The following is an 18,372-nucleotide window of genomic DNA, read 5'->3' as shown; positions in this document are numbered from 1 at the left end:
CTGTTCGATGGGGCTAGGAGGACCACGTCATCTGCAAAAAGCAGGGATGAGATCCTTAGCTTAGCCAGAAAGCGAAGCTCTCGATTTACCGGTCGATCTATGTTCCAACCCTCACCTATGGTCATGAGCTCTGGGTAGTGAGCGAAAGAACGAGATCGCGAGTACAAGCGGCCGAAATGAGTTTCCTCCGCAGGGTGGCTGGGCTCAGCCTTAGAGATAGGGTGAGGAGCTCGGTCATCCGGGAGGGACTCGGAGTAGAGCCGCTGCTCCTCCGCATCGAGAGGAGCCAGTTGAGGTGGTTCGGGCATCTAGTAAGGATACCTTCCGGATGCCTCCCTTGGGAGGTGTTTTGGGCATGTCCAACCGGGAGGAGTCCTCGGGGCCGCCCCAGGCACACGCTGGAGGGATTACATCGCCCGGCTGGCCTGGGAACGCCTTGGGGTTCCCTCGGAAGAGCTGACAGAAGTGGCTGGGGAGAGGACTGTCTGGGCTTCTTTGCTGAGGCTGCTGCCCCCGCGACCCGGACCCGGATAAGCGGAGGACGACGAGTACGAGTACGATTTAAGAGTATGGGAGGGTGTGTAGATATGAAGGAGTTCAGACAGGTAGGAAGAGGCTTGATTATGAAGGGCCTGATGTGATATTTAACAGGAAGCCAGTGAAGTTGCTGGACCAACTTCCAAACAAAGCAAACTTTAAAACTGCCATAGCTACATATCCATCACAATTTCCCACACACCAACTTTCTTAGTCATCTTTCTCGCATTGTGCATTGAGACAGATAGAGTTTGTGTGTGTGGCTGCTGTATTGTGTTATCCTCTGTTTAATGTCAATCATTTGTCAAACAATGGATGGGATAACCAGGAAAATGTGTTAGTCAGGATGACAGATGATTATAATCTTGGCTTAAAACTGATTTTTGTGCTTTAAAATTGACCCCAAGCAAACAAAAGCTACCACTATGTTAAACATGGCATTTTTACTGACACATAACAGCTGCAGGAAATGTAAAGTAGATGCGATGAACAGGCTTCAGCACAACTTAAAGTAATGACTTGCTCCCTTCCCTTCCCCATAAGTGTTTGATGTGTTTCATTTTACATGTCATTGTGGTAAATACCCTGAAGGGAAAGTCCTTGCCCTGTCTGCATCCTGTCTTTAATCTCTACCTGCACACATTCGAAATTTGCCTTCCTTTTTCTTTGTCACCCACTTTTCTATCCGGTGAGGGCACAGGCCCAGATACAACATCTGCACAGCTGGTGGCAGTAACAAAGCCCGACCAGTAGGGCGCAGCAGACAGTGTGAGACAACTGGGGACAGTGATGGGGGCTGATAGAGATCATTCATAGGGAAGATCACAAATGTGTGTGTGAGTCAGTGTGGAGGGATGGGGCAGTGATGGAGACAGAGTGGAGCAGATAACAAGAGGAGCTGCAATAGGAAGGGAAAAGTTAGATAGAAGTCAGATAACAGAGAAGAGTGATGGCAACACTGAGACGAATACAAGCCCTTAAGGCAGAGAGGAAGACTGACACACAACACTGCTGATCACACAGAGTTAATGTTCAAAGACGACAGAGGCTGGTACAGTGTCAATCCAAAAATAAGATTAAAAAAAAACATTTGTCTTGAACTAATGAAGCGTCCTCTGTCTTTTACACTTCACTACAGTCTCATCATTTTCCGGGAGTGAGATGGTGAGAGGAGGGAAATGAGGACACAGAGGGTGAAACAGAGAAGGCAGGGAAAGAAGGGCAGGGTGGAGGTGTAGCTAAATGCCATCCAGTCATCAGGGAGTCAGCCCTGCTTGTTCATAGAGCTCGGCATCTGAATAGAGAAAGGAATTCTGTCTGAAACAAGCTGGTGCTCATTTACTTTCTCCCGGCTTGGAGCAGCGCCAGGCAGAGAGAGGAGGAGGAGTTCGGTGAGGTTAAACCACAAGTGCTATATTGTGTTTATTCTAGAGCAGGGGCATGTCATTTATGAGAGGAATCTGCTGTATTTTAACACACCAATGATGCAACAATGGAGAAAATGATAATGAGATCGCTGTTATCTCTTCCCCCAAATGAGATTTTAGCCATCATTAACATAAGCCCTACACACACACCCACTTGTGTGATGTGTTTAGAAATATGGGGGAGTTGCATCGACTTCCGCTGCATATTGCATGCAGTTATGTAACCGTATGATCATGGTGAGGTGTCCAGATTTCTAAAGATAAGCTGGCAAGTTACTTAGCAACCACCACAGAGCAGGATAGGGGAGCAGGTATGATTGCCAATGAATACTGGCCAAACTCTTTTAATCATAACAACAAGGCATGCACTCCAGCACGGTGGCTATTTTTGTTTGTGCCATCAGCTTTATTTTATTATCTTCTTTCAACTCCGTGTTCCTCAAAATATAATATGAAATGTTGCAAGTACATTAGATACTGTGACAAGTGATTCACATCTAAATGGGCGTTGTGTTTAACTCCATCTGCTTTGCACAGAATCCCCCTGACTCTCAGAGTGGCCCATGCAAATGTCATCGCCTGCTCTTTAAATTCCAAAATTACTCACACACACTTAAAAAAAGACTCCACTACTAATTATACTGAGTTTCTCTTCATCTTCAATGTCTAAATTTTGTCTCATCACCTGCTTTGGCCAAGGTTTTCACTATGGACATGATGTACATGAGAAAAAAAAGCTATTTTAAATAAAATAAAGCAGGAAATAAGTGGTCGCCAGTGTGTTTTGAGGAGACAAATGAGCAGGACGGTGCTGAGTGCATGCCAGTCCCAACAGCTGACAGCTGTGGATTTAAAGGGGCGGCTTTGAGGACTAAAGGCCAAGACTGCTGGTATCAACCCAAAGCTGGTCCACATTTATTGTGTGAAAAAAAAGAGCACTGACCCAGGGCCAAGCAGATTATGTCCGACTGTCTATCAGTCTCCACTGTTGCTACACTGTGATGTTATTATAGTTTGATTTGTGACTGATTTGATTTGATTATGGTGTCATGCATGTATAATATGCCCAACCCAAACAGGCTTACAAAACACCATCAGAGATATAAGACCAGAGACCAGAGCAGCAACATCAATAAACCTACAAAGATATCCAATTTATGAACAATAAGATTGAACAACCACTACATTCTGTTCCTGTCAGCACGCTAAAACATATCCGGGTTTTGAACAAACATTTAATTAGTTACTCTTAAGTCAACAAATTAGTTCTCAGCGTCTCTGAATTTGCATAATTCAGCGGTTTCAAACCTTTTGTGCCCGCAGCACACCAAAGGGCAAGCCAAAACCTCAAGGCACACCTGTATTTATATCTATGCACAATAGCTTCTATCACATGTGTTATCACTCTCATCACGACATAAGACAATACAAATAAGAAAAAATAAAACAGGTTTCTCTTCTGTTTCGGTGGTAGGTCGTGGCTTTCTCCTTTAAATTGTTATCATCCCTCACACTGGCTGCCAATCAGGGCTTTTGATGTGTCACACACTTTTGGTGTGAATATTGTAGTAATTATGTGCAGTTATCACAAAATCCCATGGCACACCTGGATTGGCATCACAGCAATCCACGTGATGCCACCATTAGAGAGCCACTGGCATAACTGACACAACCTGTTGTCGTCCTGGATGTTTTTAAATCTGCCAACCTCAGAGCTGCAGGAAAGATTCCTGTCCTCAACTGTGCAACTACCAACCTCTGACTCCTTGATTAGCTATAACATGATTTTCAGTGCCATTGTTGTGCTTGATTTGAATGTATGGTTGTAATTTTCATTTTAACAAGATATCTTTCAACCATTTTTGGTATTAGTTTTGTACTTTTTTTATTAGTTACTATTTTTATTTCTTACCCTTATTGAAATTGTCTAGAAGCAGGAGCACGGATGCAAAATACATCCATGAGCAGGAGTCACCATGGATGCAGGGGTCACTTGAAGGTGCCAGGTGGGAGCTTCTCGCAAGATTTTGAAGTATCTCGTCTCCTCGTTCAGGAAAAAAAATTACAGGGAAACAGGGAAAAAATCACTCAGAAAAACAGAAAATATTACCACGAAAAACAGGGAAAAAATTACACCAAAAAACAGAAAAACAGAAAAAATTACACAAAAAAAAACAACAAAAAAATTTACTCCGAAAAACAGAAAAAAATTACTCAGAAAAACAGGGCTTTTTTTATTTGTCAAGTGAATGCAATACGCTTCCGTAGTTTTCAAAACAGGTTTGCTCATTTCATTTTAATTTTTAGTTTCAGTATTTATATTATTTTTATTATTTTATATTATTATTTAAATTATTATTGTAATATGGTGAGCATTGTCAGGAGCAAGATTTAAGAAGCTCAGAATAGATATTATGATACAAACAACATTTTGTGAAGTAAACCGACTATTGGTGTTGTAGACATCCCAGTCTCAGTAAACATATACACAAATGCCTCCACATGCTTGTTGTGTTGACAAATTTGACCACATTGACAAAGATTAGAACTAAGGATATTTCCTGTATATATATATATATATATATATATATATATAGACAATATCCTTTCAGTTAGTCTTTGTTTTTCCCCTAAAGTCTAGTTTTTATTTATATGTCACTTAACTAAACTGTTTTTTTTTCCAAAGCTAGGTTTATTTTCATTTTATTTTTAGTTAAGTGTAATAACCGTGGTTGCAACAACATGCTCAAGACACATATATATCTTCATGCATCTTTACACTACATGCACAGTTTTTATCAATCTGAGAAACATGGCAACTATCCTGGAGAGTTTCTCCTCAACTACTAACCCTTATGTTAAATTAATTTTGAGACTAAATGGGTGATGCAGTGGCAGAATTATATTTCTTTTTACATGCTCAGATCTACATGTTAAAAATGATTAAAGCCGTTTGTGACAATCTCATGGAAAAACTTAGCACATGACCAGTAGTTTGAGATACTACACAAGTCTCTAAACAGTTATTGTGAGGGACCAGTGAGTAAAGCGGGGGCATCCAAACTTTTTTTTTTGCATGAGGGCCAGATTAGACAATGTGAAAATACCCAGGGGCAACCTGCTTCTCGCATCATATGGGTTCAAAAAGGAAAAAAAAAAAAAAACACCTACAAATGAGACAAACACAACTGTTTCATCTTTCCGCACAAAAATATTCAACCTTCACTGTTGATTTTACACTTTACACTTGTTTGCTGTGACCATGTCTGCTGCCGAGCAGCAAATGTCTGTTTTTAGGTAAACATCTGTTTGCTTGTCTGTTTATGAAAACACAAGACTCTCACCTGGATAGTTCCTACAAACTATACGATAGTCCTGCTATTGTAACGTGAATGGAAAACATATAAAATGATCTTGCTTGATTAACCCAGCAGGTATGAAATATAGAATATTTTAAAAGACAAGCTGTAGGCCATTAAAAATTGGTCCCCAGGATGGACTTTGGACATGAACAACATCTGATTGGTGTTAATCATCGGGCCACGCCAGACCAAGACTAATGTTCCTTTAATATGAGAGAGTATTTTAAACTTCTCTCTGTTTGTTTTGCAGTTATGGGGACCATGTTCAGCATTTCAAGGTGCTGCAGGATCGCTGCTGTCAGTACTACGTGTGGGACGAGCTCTTCTCCTCTCTGAATGAGCTGGTGGAGTTCTACCATAGCAACAGCATCGCTAAGGAGAGGACTGTCTTTCTGAGAGACCCCGAGCACTTCGCCAGGGTGAGCATGCAACCCCTCGTTTGTTTGTTCGTTTGTGTCTTTCTTTCTTTCTTTCCTTCCTTTCTTCCTTCTGGCATTTCGACTGTCCTAAATACTTTATTACCAGGCCTTTCGCTTTTGCTGACTGCATTCGTGTAATGTGCAAAGGTGGTTGTACGATTTGTGGTCCATCTCCAGGTGGTTTTCCATTGTGAATAAATTAATTATGAAACCACATTTTGATGCTGTTTTTGTGATCTGCTTTTTTTTTTGGCCATTCAGAGTCCTCACATTCTGTAATTAGGCACCTCTGTATAGTTTTATTAGTAGTTTCCTGCTGTGGGTGTTTCACAGTAAAAGCATTCCACTTGTGATACGCGGATTGGCTTTTATTGTGAAGAGGAAGAGGAACACAGTTTTGTTCATTCACACTGCATGTTGTGTAGGGGTGGGGGAAATTTCCAATTCTTAGATGCATCGCGATTCGGACGTGGACGAATCTGAATCGATTCACAATCGTCCAAATTTCGATTAATTAGAGTAATACAGAAGGTTCTAAATGATGCCGAACTAAGAAGTGCGGTACGCGTCATCTCTGGGACACTTTGGGCACCTGGAGCGGACACGCCGACACACGCACAGAGGAAAACAAACATGGCTGACCGTCACCCACCTCACCGTGAGATCCGAACAGCTCCTTCTAATTTAAAAGCAGACGTGTGGAAATACTTCGGCTTCTACAACGTTGACGGCAGAAGCGAACTGGACAAGAGCCACGTTATATGTAAGCTGTGTCGTGCTAAAATAAAATAAAATACTTTGGCAACACAACAAACATGTAACTCGATTCCACCTGACGGAGGAGTCAGGGAGACGGCAGGCTGTTGTTGCTGCGGCAACTAGTGGCGCTACCGACCAGAGAACAATCGAGGAAGCAATTAGAAAGCTGCCATCCTCATCCGAAAAGGCCAAGCGAATTACGAAGGCCATCGCGGCATTTAGTGCCAAGGATTTGCGTCTTTATTCCGTCGTGGAAAATCAGGATTTCGAGCACTGCTGCATACACTGGAGCCCAGATACACCATCCCATCCCGATGCTATTTCACCGACACGGCCATCCCGACACTCTACAACCAAACCAAAACAGAAGTCATGGCCTCGCTGTTGAAGGCAGGTAGGAACACAGTTACATGTGATGCGTGGACGTCTGTCGCCACCGAATCATTTGTTACTCTAGGTTAACTGTGCATTGTATCTTGTGATTTAAGATACCTGTTGTTACCTTTGGTTCCGTACAACAAAGTTGTAACTTTCCAGTTTGCAAGCATTTCCATTTATATGTTTAATAAAATATAATGGAAATGAATTCAACTGTTTCTTATTACAAATGCACTGTTTTTAAAAATTGCAAGTGTTGAATGCTTATTCAGTGAGACAAAAAGAAATGTGTGTTGTGAAAAAGTGCATCAATATACATAAATTAAAGATGCATCAATAATCGTTTTATAATCGAATCGTAGCCCCTGAATCGTAATCGTAATCGTTATCGAATGGTGAGGTGCCCAAAGATTCCCACCCCTAATGTTGTGTGACTATCAGAACCAAATTAGTCACTGAGAGGAGAAAGCAGGGCTCTGTCTGACATGCTGAGTCCAAGGATGAAACATGAAGCCATTACTGCAGTTTTGGGGGTGTTTATTTTAACCCTTTCAATAAAACATACTACATGCAGATGGACTATGTATGGACTAGACTGTGATGGAAAAATGGCCTTCGGCACCCTACCTCACCCTCTCTCTGTACCAAGCAAAACAGATTCACAGGCAGGTGCAGGTGATTGGTGATTTGGCAATCAATCAGCCTCACACACATAACCCCGCCCACATACATAACACCACACACACACATAACTCCACCCACACACACGTGCAGCCACACCCACTACCCCAGGTGACAAGTGAGAAACACATCCCTGCCTCTACACTGCACTTGCTGTTACCATGGCAACAGAATTGGAAGGGGGGAAATGTCCTTTGTGACATCACAACGCAGTCTGAAAACTTGTAAGTAGAGGTTAAAATCAAGGAGTTGCACAGCTAGGGGGCTACTCAATTCATTTAGAAAGCTGAGTTAGACAGGAAGGATATACAGGAATATTATCCACTGAACCACACACGGGAAACACAACGCAGAGACAGAAGGATGGCAACATCAAACATCAGAAGTCTGGACAATTGTGTGAACTCCTATATTCATGGCTTGGAGAGTAAACTCATTAGAGAGATAGGGGCCATCCATGTGAGGCTTGTACATTGTAAAAATAACAATGCACGAGCTGAAATGAAAAAACAGGCCACGACCCTCTATGAGTCCCTCCTTCGGCTCAAGGGTAAAAAGATCATAGACACCTGCGACTCAGATCTAAAAAAGGAGAATTTAAAACTGCAGGTCAAGCTGACTGAGGCTAAGGACAAACTTAAAACGACTACTGACAGCCTTGCTACCGCAAAACAGATAATTCAGGACCTTAAACACCAGCTTCAGGCATGTATTCTGAAGCAGGTCCAGACTGTGGAGGCAAACAAGGACCTACGTCGTCAGTTGGAGGAGGCTCATAAACAGCTCGAAGAGTCTCTAAGTCAGGTAAACACCGACGCTACTGATGACAAGGAGTGCGTACCCTCCACCGCAGAGCCTGACGCACCTGCTGCAGAGAGTGCAGTGAGTGCGGAGAGCCTGTGTGGCGATACGACTCCTTCAGGTGAGGTAGAACATCCACAGGATGAGGACAACTTCATTTCTGAACCGAGGGTCAGGAATGAAGAGGTAGAACATCCACAGGATGAGGACATCTTCATTTCTGAACCGAGCGATGACTGCCTCTTCATTCCTGAACCGAGGGTCAGGAATGAAGAGGTAGAACATCCACAGGATGAGGACATCTTCATTCCTGAACCGAGGGTCAGGAGGAGGAGGAACTGGTTCGTCAGGAAGTTTGTATGCAGACGTGCAGAGGAGTAGTTGTGTGGTTCACCCAGCCATCTGTGGAGGGGAGATCTCTCTTAGAATTGCCCCTGCTGAGGTTTCTTCCTTGTTTGGCTGATTGGGAGTTTTTCCTCATCTTCTAAGAGAGCTTGGGCTGGTGAGAAACATTGTTCATGTGGACTAGTGTTCTTGTGCTCTTGTAATATAGCAAGAGTAGTGTATGGCAAATTGACATTGCCATGTCAATTTGCCATACACTACTCTTGCTATATTACACTAATAATAATAATAATAATAATGTTATTATTATTATTATTATTATTATTATTATGAGTAATAATGATGTGAAATCATTATAAAAATAATCATTTCAATAATAATAATGATGTGAAATCATTATAAAAACAATAATTTCAATAATAATAATGTGACATCATTATAAAAATAATAACTTAATAAATTAGCCCACCAAAACAAAGTCTTACACCTGTTTTTTTCCCTTGTGTATATAAATATAAGTCGCATTTCAGTGTATATACTACGAAAGCAGAGAACAGCCATCTTCACAATTATTTTTTAATGTTTTCATTTCAACATCACAAATTAATTATTTTATCATCTCAGGAAAACAAGCTGTGAAATAATAATTTAAAAAAAAAACTGACATAATTAAATGTTGAGAAAACAAAAGGTTATTTTATTTTGTTACCTTGGAATAATTACAAAAAGGTTGTTTCCTCTTAGTAGGCTACTTGTAATGTTTATCAGAGATTATTATTGATCACATTGATCAAGATCAAGAATAAATGAGTTACATCAAACCCTAAAAATACTTCTACAAATATGCAAATCAGCAAGTCAAGGAGGAAATTAGCTACAGAGACCAAAACAGTTTTTTCTACCTGGCTGTAAACAATGTTAAAGCCTGAGGTTCAGTTTTTCAGCTGTCGCCACCTTGGATTTTTAAAGCTTTTAAACCAAAGCAGACAAAGCAAAAAGCACAAATATTTTATCAATAGCCAATTTAATAAAATTAATATTTTATCAATAGACAGTTTAAAAAATGGCACTTTATTAATGATTAATGATTTTAAAAATGTTGCTCAATATCAGAGATTTCTTTCCTTGCAAACTGTAAAAATTAATTCTGCTATCCCCTGCCTCCTAAAATATTCTGCTATTTTTAATTTGAGGAAACAGTCTTGAGGGTGTTGCGGTTTTGAATTTACTAAAATTAGTTTTTCTTGCCTCATATTGTTTACACAACAGATCAGTATGTTGGCAGTCTCTTCTAAGAAATCCACCTTAACCCACAGCAGTTACGTAGCAGTTTATTTTGTAACGTCAATTTTAATCTCCTCCCTAAACCATTTAAAACACATCTGTTCTTCTTGTCATCAGTCTCCTCCTTTTCCCTTGTCTCTTTAAACCGCCAGAGATTAAGTTAAGTATCCGATGAGGTTATACAACACAGTGAAGCAGCATTTGTTGTCAAATCAGTGTTTTTACAGATGTACCAAGCAGCCCAGGTGCTCGTAATTCATTTCGCTGTGACTGCCAGGCATAACCAGTTTTGTCTTTTGACAGCTATGGGGGCAGTCCATATGTTGGTGAAATTTCTGGAGCTGTGACTGTGGCAGCAGTGTTTGACATAGAGGTGCAGCTCATGATGAAAGATCACAGGGCTGCCGTCAGCTTGGAGCCGAACCAAATCAGTCATCTTAGGCAGCGAGCCAAAGGGAGTGAGACAGAGAACTGATTTAAAAGGCAATTATTTACTGAAGTCATGATTAAGTTTCCATATGTCAAGTTTGGACAGAACATTTCTTTAGTTTCTTGGGTTTAGTCCACTTTCCCTTTGTAACTCAGACACATCATGAGCCTGGTCGAGGTTTTCACTTTCATCTGCACCATTTATAAGCTATTTAAGTCATTTAAATTTGTCTCAAAGGGCCTTTACAGTCTGTACACACCCTTTGTCTCCTTTATTGTTTTAATGTAGTTTAGTGAGAGAGAAACGAAATGACAGGTAGTTCCCATGATGGTGTCACCATGGGAGAAGCTGTTGTTGTTGCTTATTGTGAAGTCATTATGCAGACAGGATCACGTTGCATGTTAAGTATTCCTGGGAGTGGCAGGCGAGCCGTGCCCGCGGGCGAACCCGCTTGCTTGCAGAGGGATGTGATCCACAGCGATCCTGACGTGGCAGCATGTTCGTATCGCTGTAACACAAGCCATGTGCTAATACTCATCACATCAAGGCTGGCACCTGAGAATAGACAGTTGTTCATTAGGGAGCTGAACTGCAGTGTCGATCACTGAGAGCAGACTTATGTGAAGTGATGTGAGGTTTTACAAAAGGAAGGGTTTGACTACGGCATGGCTGTTTGGATGGCAATGTTGGTTAGTCGGTCTGTTGGTCCACCACTTCGGTCCAAACTGAAAGGTCTCAACAACTACTTGATGGCTTGTTATTAAATCTTGTGCAGACGTTCATGGTCCTTAGAGGAAGAACCCTAAAATATCTGATGATTCTCTGATGTTTCTTTAGCGACAGCACAAGGTTGACATTTGTGGTTTTGAGTGAAATACCTGAACAAACTATTACATGGATTGCTAGGATGACTCGTACTAATTGTGGTGCAGGCTTGTGAATACACAGTCACGAATGCTAAACAAAAAGGTTAAACACACAAATTACTAGGGCTGCCCTCTAACAGTCGAACCAAACCTTAGTCAACCAAAAAGGTCATTTATTGGCAAGATTTCATTGGTCGCTTAGTTGCAGAAAACAAACAAACGTGAAACTCTACTCGGAGCTGCGCCTTGTCAAAATAAATCCAAACCTATATGACTGGACCATGTGGGAATTTAATTTGAAAGGACAGACACAGGAAGTGGCCACGCTCAGCAGTCAGACAGGAGTCGGGTTAATTTCCAGAGCTGGTACCTGCGGTTATTCCACAGGCTAGTTAATAACATGTCGGGCAGGAAATCCAAAGTGTGGGATCATTTTGAGAAGGTGAAGGATGAACCCAAGGTGATATGTAAACTCATCTTCATTGGTCGACTACAAACATGACGTATCATCTGAAACATGGAAGTAGCTACATGCCCATTAGCCCACAGCGTCATTAACAGGCGGCTCGCTCAGTGTGTGACGTGCACTTGTAGATAAAATATAGGCCTATATTAATGAAGCTTCATTAGTACGGTTTTGTATTTCTCTGTAATGTAGCACAGTGTTAACAATGTTACTGATACTATTCTTTCTCACGCCTTCAACTCAAACCATTGTTTTTCGCCCAAAATAATTAAATTAATATCGTAAACACGCAGGTGACTTGTCGACTAATGGCCCTAAATGACATCTATTGGTTGACGAGGAAAATTCTTAGTCTTGGGACGCCCTACAAATTACTATGCATCAGATTGTTTTTCCAGGGACAGACTGACATGACTCTTTCTGGATTTAGGTTGAGTCATCTGGCAATAAAGTAGACTGACATAACAGATGTAGGCTTCATCTCACTGTAGGCTTAACCTCTGGGTCACCCATTATCAGATTCTGTATTTTTTATCACTAAAAGTTGAAGGACTGTAAATGTTATTTTGTTTTCCTTTGAGAGGCAGGTGCAAACGTTCCACCAAAACAAGTTTCCTTCGACACTATTTCCCAAAAGCACCATTGTTGTATCCTGGGCTTAGTACCGTGCAAGACGACTGTGATCGGTTCATATAAACAGTAATAAGCCAGAGCGATGAAAGTCAAGAGCGCAAAAGCCAGTACCCTGAAGTACACTGCACAAAACACTGACGAGCAAAAAAACAAAAAAAAAGACAACTGCTCGACTTGAGGCAATCTCAGTCAACTGAGTAGTCTTCAACTGACGATTCAAATCTCAAGGGGCAGCCCTAGCGTACTGCACTATGCTTCCTAGTGTCCTCAAGTCAAAGGATTAACAAGATGTGACAGGTTACAATAAGGTCCCATTACTCGTAAGTAGGGTTGGGTATCGTTTGAATTTTAGCGATTCTGATTCCGATTCCGATTCTGCTTTCCGATTCCGGTTCCTAATGATTCTCAATTCCGATTCTTTGAGGGGCGGGGTCATAAAATGTCAAATGCTTATTTCACACAATTTTTTTTTTTTTTTTAAATACACCTTTCCACAAATTGACTCACATTCAGTCAGTCATTCACATTCTGCAGGGAACTAGCAGGTATAAAAAAACAGAACAGAAACAGTTCAAGAAAATAAGCATATCTCAAGCCTTCTCAGGCAGTATATGTGAACGTCCAGCAGATTATGTTTCCCGCATTAAAGAAAACTTATTCACCCGGTGTAAAGGAGGCCTGCATGGAACAAGCAGGTATAAAAACTCCCCACATTAACAGTTTTTGTTCAGAAAAATAAGCATATCTCAAGCCTTCTCAGGCAGTATACGTGAACGTTCAGCACAGATTGTGTTTCCCGCAGTGGAGAAAACTCGTTCACTTGGTGTAGAGGAGGCCTGTACACATAAAAATGAAAAGGCCATGTCTGACAAACAAGGATACGTCGTTCGCATGTTCCACCACCAAGCAGCAGGGTCATCAGATGTAACCATGGGTGGCATATCCTTGTACATCTACAACTCCTTCTCAACTCTGTCCTGGATGGATGTGGAGGTCTGCAGTGATGTCATCTTTACAGCATCTTCGTCAGCAAAAAGCTCCTCCAGTGGAGTCATCCTCACAGTTTTGCGGGGAGGTGGCTGCAAAACAAATAACAAACAAGCTTATCACAAAAAAGTTCAAGCATCCATATATAATAATTAAGATTCAGAATCTATCAAATATAATTTCTGCTATCATATGCTTACATGCTCCTCTTCCTCACTCTCCACTCCTTCCTTGTCGCCCTGGCTCCTCTCACCATCTCCTCCACAATCATGCACTGTTAACTACAGACAACATTTGGCATTTAGATAAAACATTGTAATGACTGAGGAGAGACAGTGTTTGTGCATGAATGACATTTCACCTGTTCAGTGTCGGTTAACTTTCCAGCCGCTAAGGTGAAGGGAGTTTCACGTTGTGGGACCAGCTTGTTAGCTTGAGCAGTAACGTTAGGCCGTAAAGTCTGCGACTGCGAGCTTTCATCTACAAAAACACATTTGATGCGGTTGCTTATTAAATTTAGAAACTAAACAAACGTTATTTAAATCTTCAATAAAAGTTCACTGAACTTACCCGACTGCGAGGGCTCCGGCGAGGAGGTGCTGGCTGTTGGCTGCCGGGCTGACGGAGGAGGACGAGGCTTGTGAGGAGGAGGGAGGCCGGCACAGCATGTCAAACACGGTACATTCTTTTATTTGTATACTGTGCTGCTGGCGAAGATGTTTTGCCATATTCGTGGTGCATCCTCCATTGCACAAAATACGTTTGTCACAAGTGTTGCACTCTGCCGAACAGTCATCCGTTTTGACAAAATGAAGCCACACTTTAGAGCGCCTGCTGCACTCCATGATGGCGAACAACTTACGTTATACAGGTTCGTATCTTGTTATCAACAAAGAAAATATCCGTGTGCAGTCCAAACAGAACGGCGTGCCGCGAGAAGCTGGAGGTAGACGCAGCTGCACATGCGTTTTTAACAGAAACGAGTGTGTGCGGCGAGGGACAACTTTTAGGAATCGAAAAGCAGAACCGAAATTAAAATTTCTTAATGATTCAGGTGGAACGGAAAATTCGGAACCGGTTCTAATTTGGAACCGGTTCTCGGGACCCAACCCTACTCATAAGAACTGCATCCCATAACATGTGGTGACTAACCCGTCGCGCTCGTAGTAAACAAGATTAATAAGAAATGTCAAAACCCCACATGACCTCTACAGTCAAGTGTAACACAATTACCACTTCTTCTCTCCTCCAGTTGTATCTGTTTTGTATTCACAGAAATTATGTGTATAGACTTAAAGTGTATTAATGTGAGTAAGTATAAAGGTCTGTCCATTTTCCACATAGGAACGGATCGAAAAATACTTGAAATCCAGTCTAAAAGCAGAGCTGCATTTACAAATGAAAAAAAAAATTCCCAAGTTGCTCGGGGTGTTTGTCTTCTCTTAAACGTGTGTGGCCATTTTAATGGCTGTAGCAGCATTTTAACACCCTCATTCAGCCCAGAGCAGCTCTAAAACAGATGAGCACAGCTTCCACATTTTGCTGCCACCTGTTTTAGTGCACAACACTGCAGATTGGGTCTGTTTGTAACCAGTTCTTTGGATTGACTTTACTTTTTGTTAGAGAATTAAAACCTTGCACTTCACTATCGGCTCACTGGGCTGCATGCAGATGCATCTAAAGGTGTCAGCGTGTAGGTGCTGCTTTGTGGTATTTTTGAGGTGAGTCAGTGCTGGCAATAGAACAAAACTTAAGGAGGAAATTAGACACAAACTCGCATGTATACATCCGTCCGTGTTTGTGGCATTAACAACAATGTATTTAAAACATTTCAAACAGGTATTGGCACTCTGGCAAGGCAGCACATTGCATGTCTTTCACTTTTCCCCTGTCTTATTTGTATTCTGACTCGAAATATTGGAGCCAAATGACTGCAGTAAAATGTCTTTACACAAGAAAACCTTTAAGAACGGGCTCCTAGTGGAATTGATGCATTGATTAAGAGGTTAATGATTTAAAAAAAAGAATAAAATACGTGCCAAAATATCAATATAGTTCAGTATTTTTATGCCCATATCATCAGCACGAGCTTGAAGAAAATCTGATTGCTTGAAATGTGTTGAGCTCGTCTGAATCGTATCTTCTTTGGAAGCTGATCCACATTTATTGATCTCTGTGATGTGTGAGCTTTACTTCAATAAATCTGGTCCTTACGATTCAGGGAGCTCTTCTTATCCATCTCTTCATATACTTGCTGTTGTATAAGTGTAATGGAATAAAGTATAGTGTTAAAGTCAGGAGGATTTGGCCGTTCCACTGAATAATTTTGCTAAAAGTCTGATTTTATAGCTCACATGAGGTTCTTGCTATAAAACAGGGGTCTTGTTTTTCTCATAATCTCCATTTGTGCAGAGGCGGTTTGCTGAGCAGCCAGACTGCTGCAGTATCTCACCTGGTGGAGCAGGAGACTCTGACAGGTTTTGATCCTAAAAATAGGTTTTTGTCTCACCGAGAAGCTTCACGCAAATTTAGTTCTTGTTTAGTAACTTCCTGCCTCACACCTAAACATTTTCACGCCTGCTCTAAATCACCGGGGAAGTTGCACAGTCCTCTGAACAAACGCAGCTGGAGCAGGTGCGAGTTGAGAATTTAGCTTTAGGCCGTTATGATGGTAGTTAAACGGGAGGTAACGGCAGCCATCCCATGGGAGGATAAAAAACTGTATGACCTAAATACTCTCACAATCTAAATCTCTTTAATGTGAGCAGCTAACACGTGGAAACAACACCAGCTCCTTCTGAGCATTTTGGCTTCCTGAGAATTCTACTTTCCTATATTTGTACAGTAAAACAGTTTCTACTGGTGCACCACACACATTAATCTTCTGTTCTCGACTTACAGCTCAGTCACAAGAAGAAAATGTTGGCATTGTACGTTTCTGCAAACCCCTATATGTCATGTTTAAAGTCGACCAATGAAGATGAGTTTACATATCACCTTGATAGACTAACGTTTGGTCGACTATTAGGAGGCAGCCCTACCTTGGTGAGATGCCTGCCAAGCTGCAGACCACTGTTTGAGACAAACATACAACTAAACAGTTTGTGATTTAGTGAGTCATCCCTGTTTTCAGTAGTTTTTTGGCGCAAAACTTGTGTTTTGTAGCGCCCTGTCACTGTGTTTCCAGCTGCTTTTTAGGCTTTAAAAGTGGTTGATTTCTACAAAGTCATTGCTGCATTTTCTGTCGAGATAGTGGCGCGAAAAGCAGTTGATATTTTACAGTCATCACTGCCTTTCCTGCTGGGATAGTGGTCCAATAAAGGGGTTGTTTTTACCAAGTCATAGCTGTATTTCCTGCCGTGGTTGTGACCCATAAAGGCCAAAACATGATCTTTTTCTGACTATAACCAAATGGGTTAGGACTGAAGACCTGGTGCAATAATCTCTGCATACAGTTATAGTCGCATACCAACAATAATTGCTCAAAATGCCTCTATAATTCATCCAAATCATCTTCCATCTTCACTGGATCTATGTGTCTGCCATGACTTCTGATAAACTAAACCAAAGTTAGACTTCTAACACTTCTAAGAAGTATGAGTACTGGATAATTCAGACAGATGCTGCAATCCTCTCCGTTTTATAGCCATTTATTGCCGTTATAAAATTATTTTTATTTAGGACCATAACAGAATGTTTATGCTTGTTAATTTCATTGCTATTTCATACTCCATTTATTCTCTCCATTACATTTTAATGTGATGGTGTGCCAAGTTAGTCAATTTGCCCTGCTTTCTCAATGAATAAACAGGTATAAACAGTCACTGGTGTCTCTTCATCATATTTTGAAATTCCTGGTTAACAAATGGTCCTCACTTAACAACCCCCGCCCACATCCTCACAGCTGTTGTAGAGATTTATCCAGAGTGATAGTGTACTCACAGGCCTTTATCTCATCTTTAGGCTGTTAATGCCCCATTACAACAATAACACTCAACATAAAAGGGGACCTATTATAATTTGCCTTTTTTTGTTGGTGTTATATTTATAATAATAAAATATAATATTCATATTGGTTTTAAATAATATGGTAAACATATGTAAAATTACTCCCTGTGAGCAAAAACCTGAGGCTTCAGACTGTTTTGAATGCCCTGTTTCCATGTTTTTTTTCCAACTGTTTGAGACAAACTATACTGCAAGTATTCAAAGTACATACTCTGCTACATGTAGCTACGTGCTAACATCAGGATAGCATGTAATCTTGGTTTCTGATGTTGTTGATTTCTCTCTGATTTCGGATCATATTCCTCTTGAAACATGTCCATTTGGGAAGATTTGAGTCAGTAGAGGACCATACAAGATGTATTTTTGGAAGGACTTGGTCTGTTGTTTTGTTTTTCTTTTTCGTATTTTCGATAAACTGGCCTAACTTTTTTCCCTGCCTTGTGTGAGTACTGTGGCTCTCCAGAATAGGAAGATCCCAGGGTGTGTGTGTGTGTGTGTGTGTGTGGAGTTTACATGATTTCCCAGTGTCAGGGTTTTCTCTGGGTACTCCAGCTTCCTCCCACAGTCCAAAGACATGCAGGTGTGAATGTGATCGTCAATGGTTGTCTGTCGCTTAGCTCCATTTTCTTTTTTTTGCTCCATGTTTGAAAATATGTAGGCTGGATTCTGGTCCTTGTTTGATTTTCTGGTGTCTTGTAAGCCCATGCCTGTAACTGTTTGTATTACACAATAATAAATCATTCAGTCATTGCATTCTGTATTGGCCAGTCAACAAACCCAGGATCTGGGAAAAACATTAATCGTTGCTTTACTCAGTTACTTGTTCCTGGTTACACACACATATGTACAGTAGACTTGTATCATTCCAACATTAGCGCGCTGGCTGTGACTTTTCTTGTGCTGTAGGTCACCATGTTGCTCTGCCATGGCCGTGAGCTAGCATGTATCTGCATCAAAACATGCCCCATAGTTGAGGGTGGCGTGCTAAA

General features: G+C 41.2%; 1 protein-coding gene and 1 long non-coding RNA gene across 2 annotated transcripts in view; one reads left to right on the top strand and one right to left on the bottom strand.

Annotated features, from left to right (window-relative positions):
- The window catches only part of grapa (GRB2 related adaptor protein a), a 48,477-nt gene that overhangs the window by 23,799 nt on the left and 6,306 nt on the right, over positions 1-18,372 (top strand). Inside the window, exon 4 of the mRNA XM_033644750.2 lies at positions 5,577-5,745. Coding sequence (XP_033500641.1) covers positions 5,577-5,745 — 169 coding nt within the window. The remainder of the gene's footprint in view (positions 1-5,576; positions 5,746-18,372) is intronic.
- On the bottom strand, positions 10,883-18,199 carry LOC144458697 (uncharacterized). The gene is made up of 2 exons (XR_013488086.1): positions 17,897-18,199; positions 10,883-10,978 (listed from the first exon to the last, which is right to left on the bottom strand). It is a non-coding gene; the product is annotated as an uncharacterized LOC144458697 (long non-coding RNA).

The sequence above is a fragment of the Epinephelus lanceolatus genome, chromosome 18 (assembly GCF_041903045.1).
Source record: "Epinephelus lanceolatus isolate andai-2023 chromosome 18, ASM4190304v1, whole genome shotgun sequence".
Lineage (NCBI taxonomy): Eukaryota > Metazoa > Chordata > Actinopteri > Perciformes > Serranidae > Epinephelus > Epinephelus lanceolatus.
Note: the sequence above shows the minus strand (reverse complement) of the source record. Positions and strands in the feature narration are given on the sequence as shown.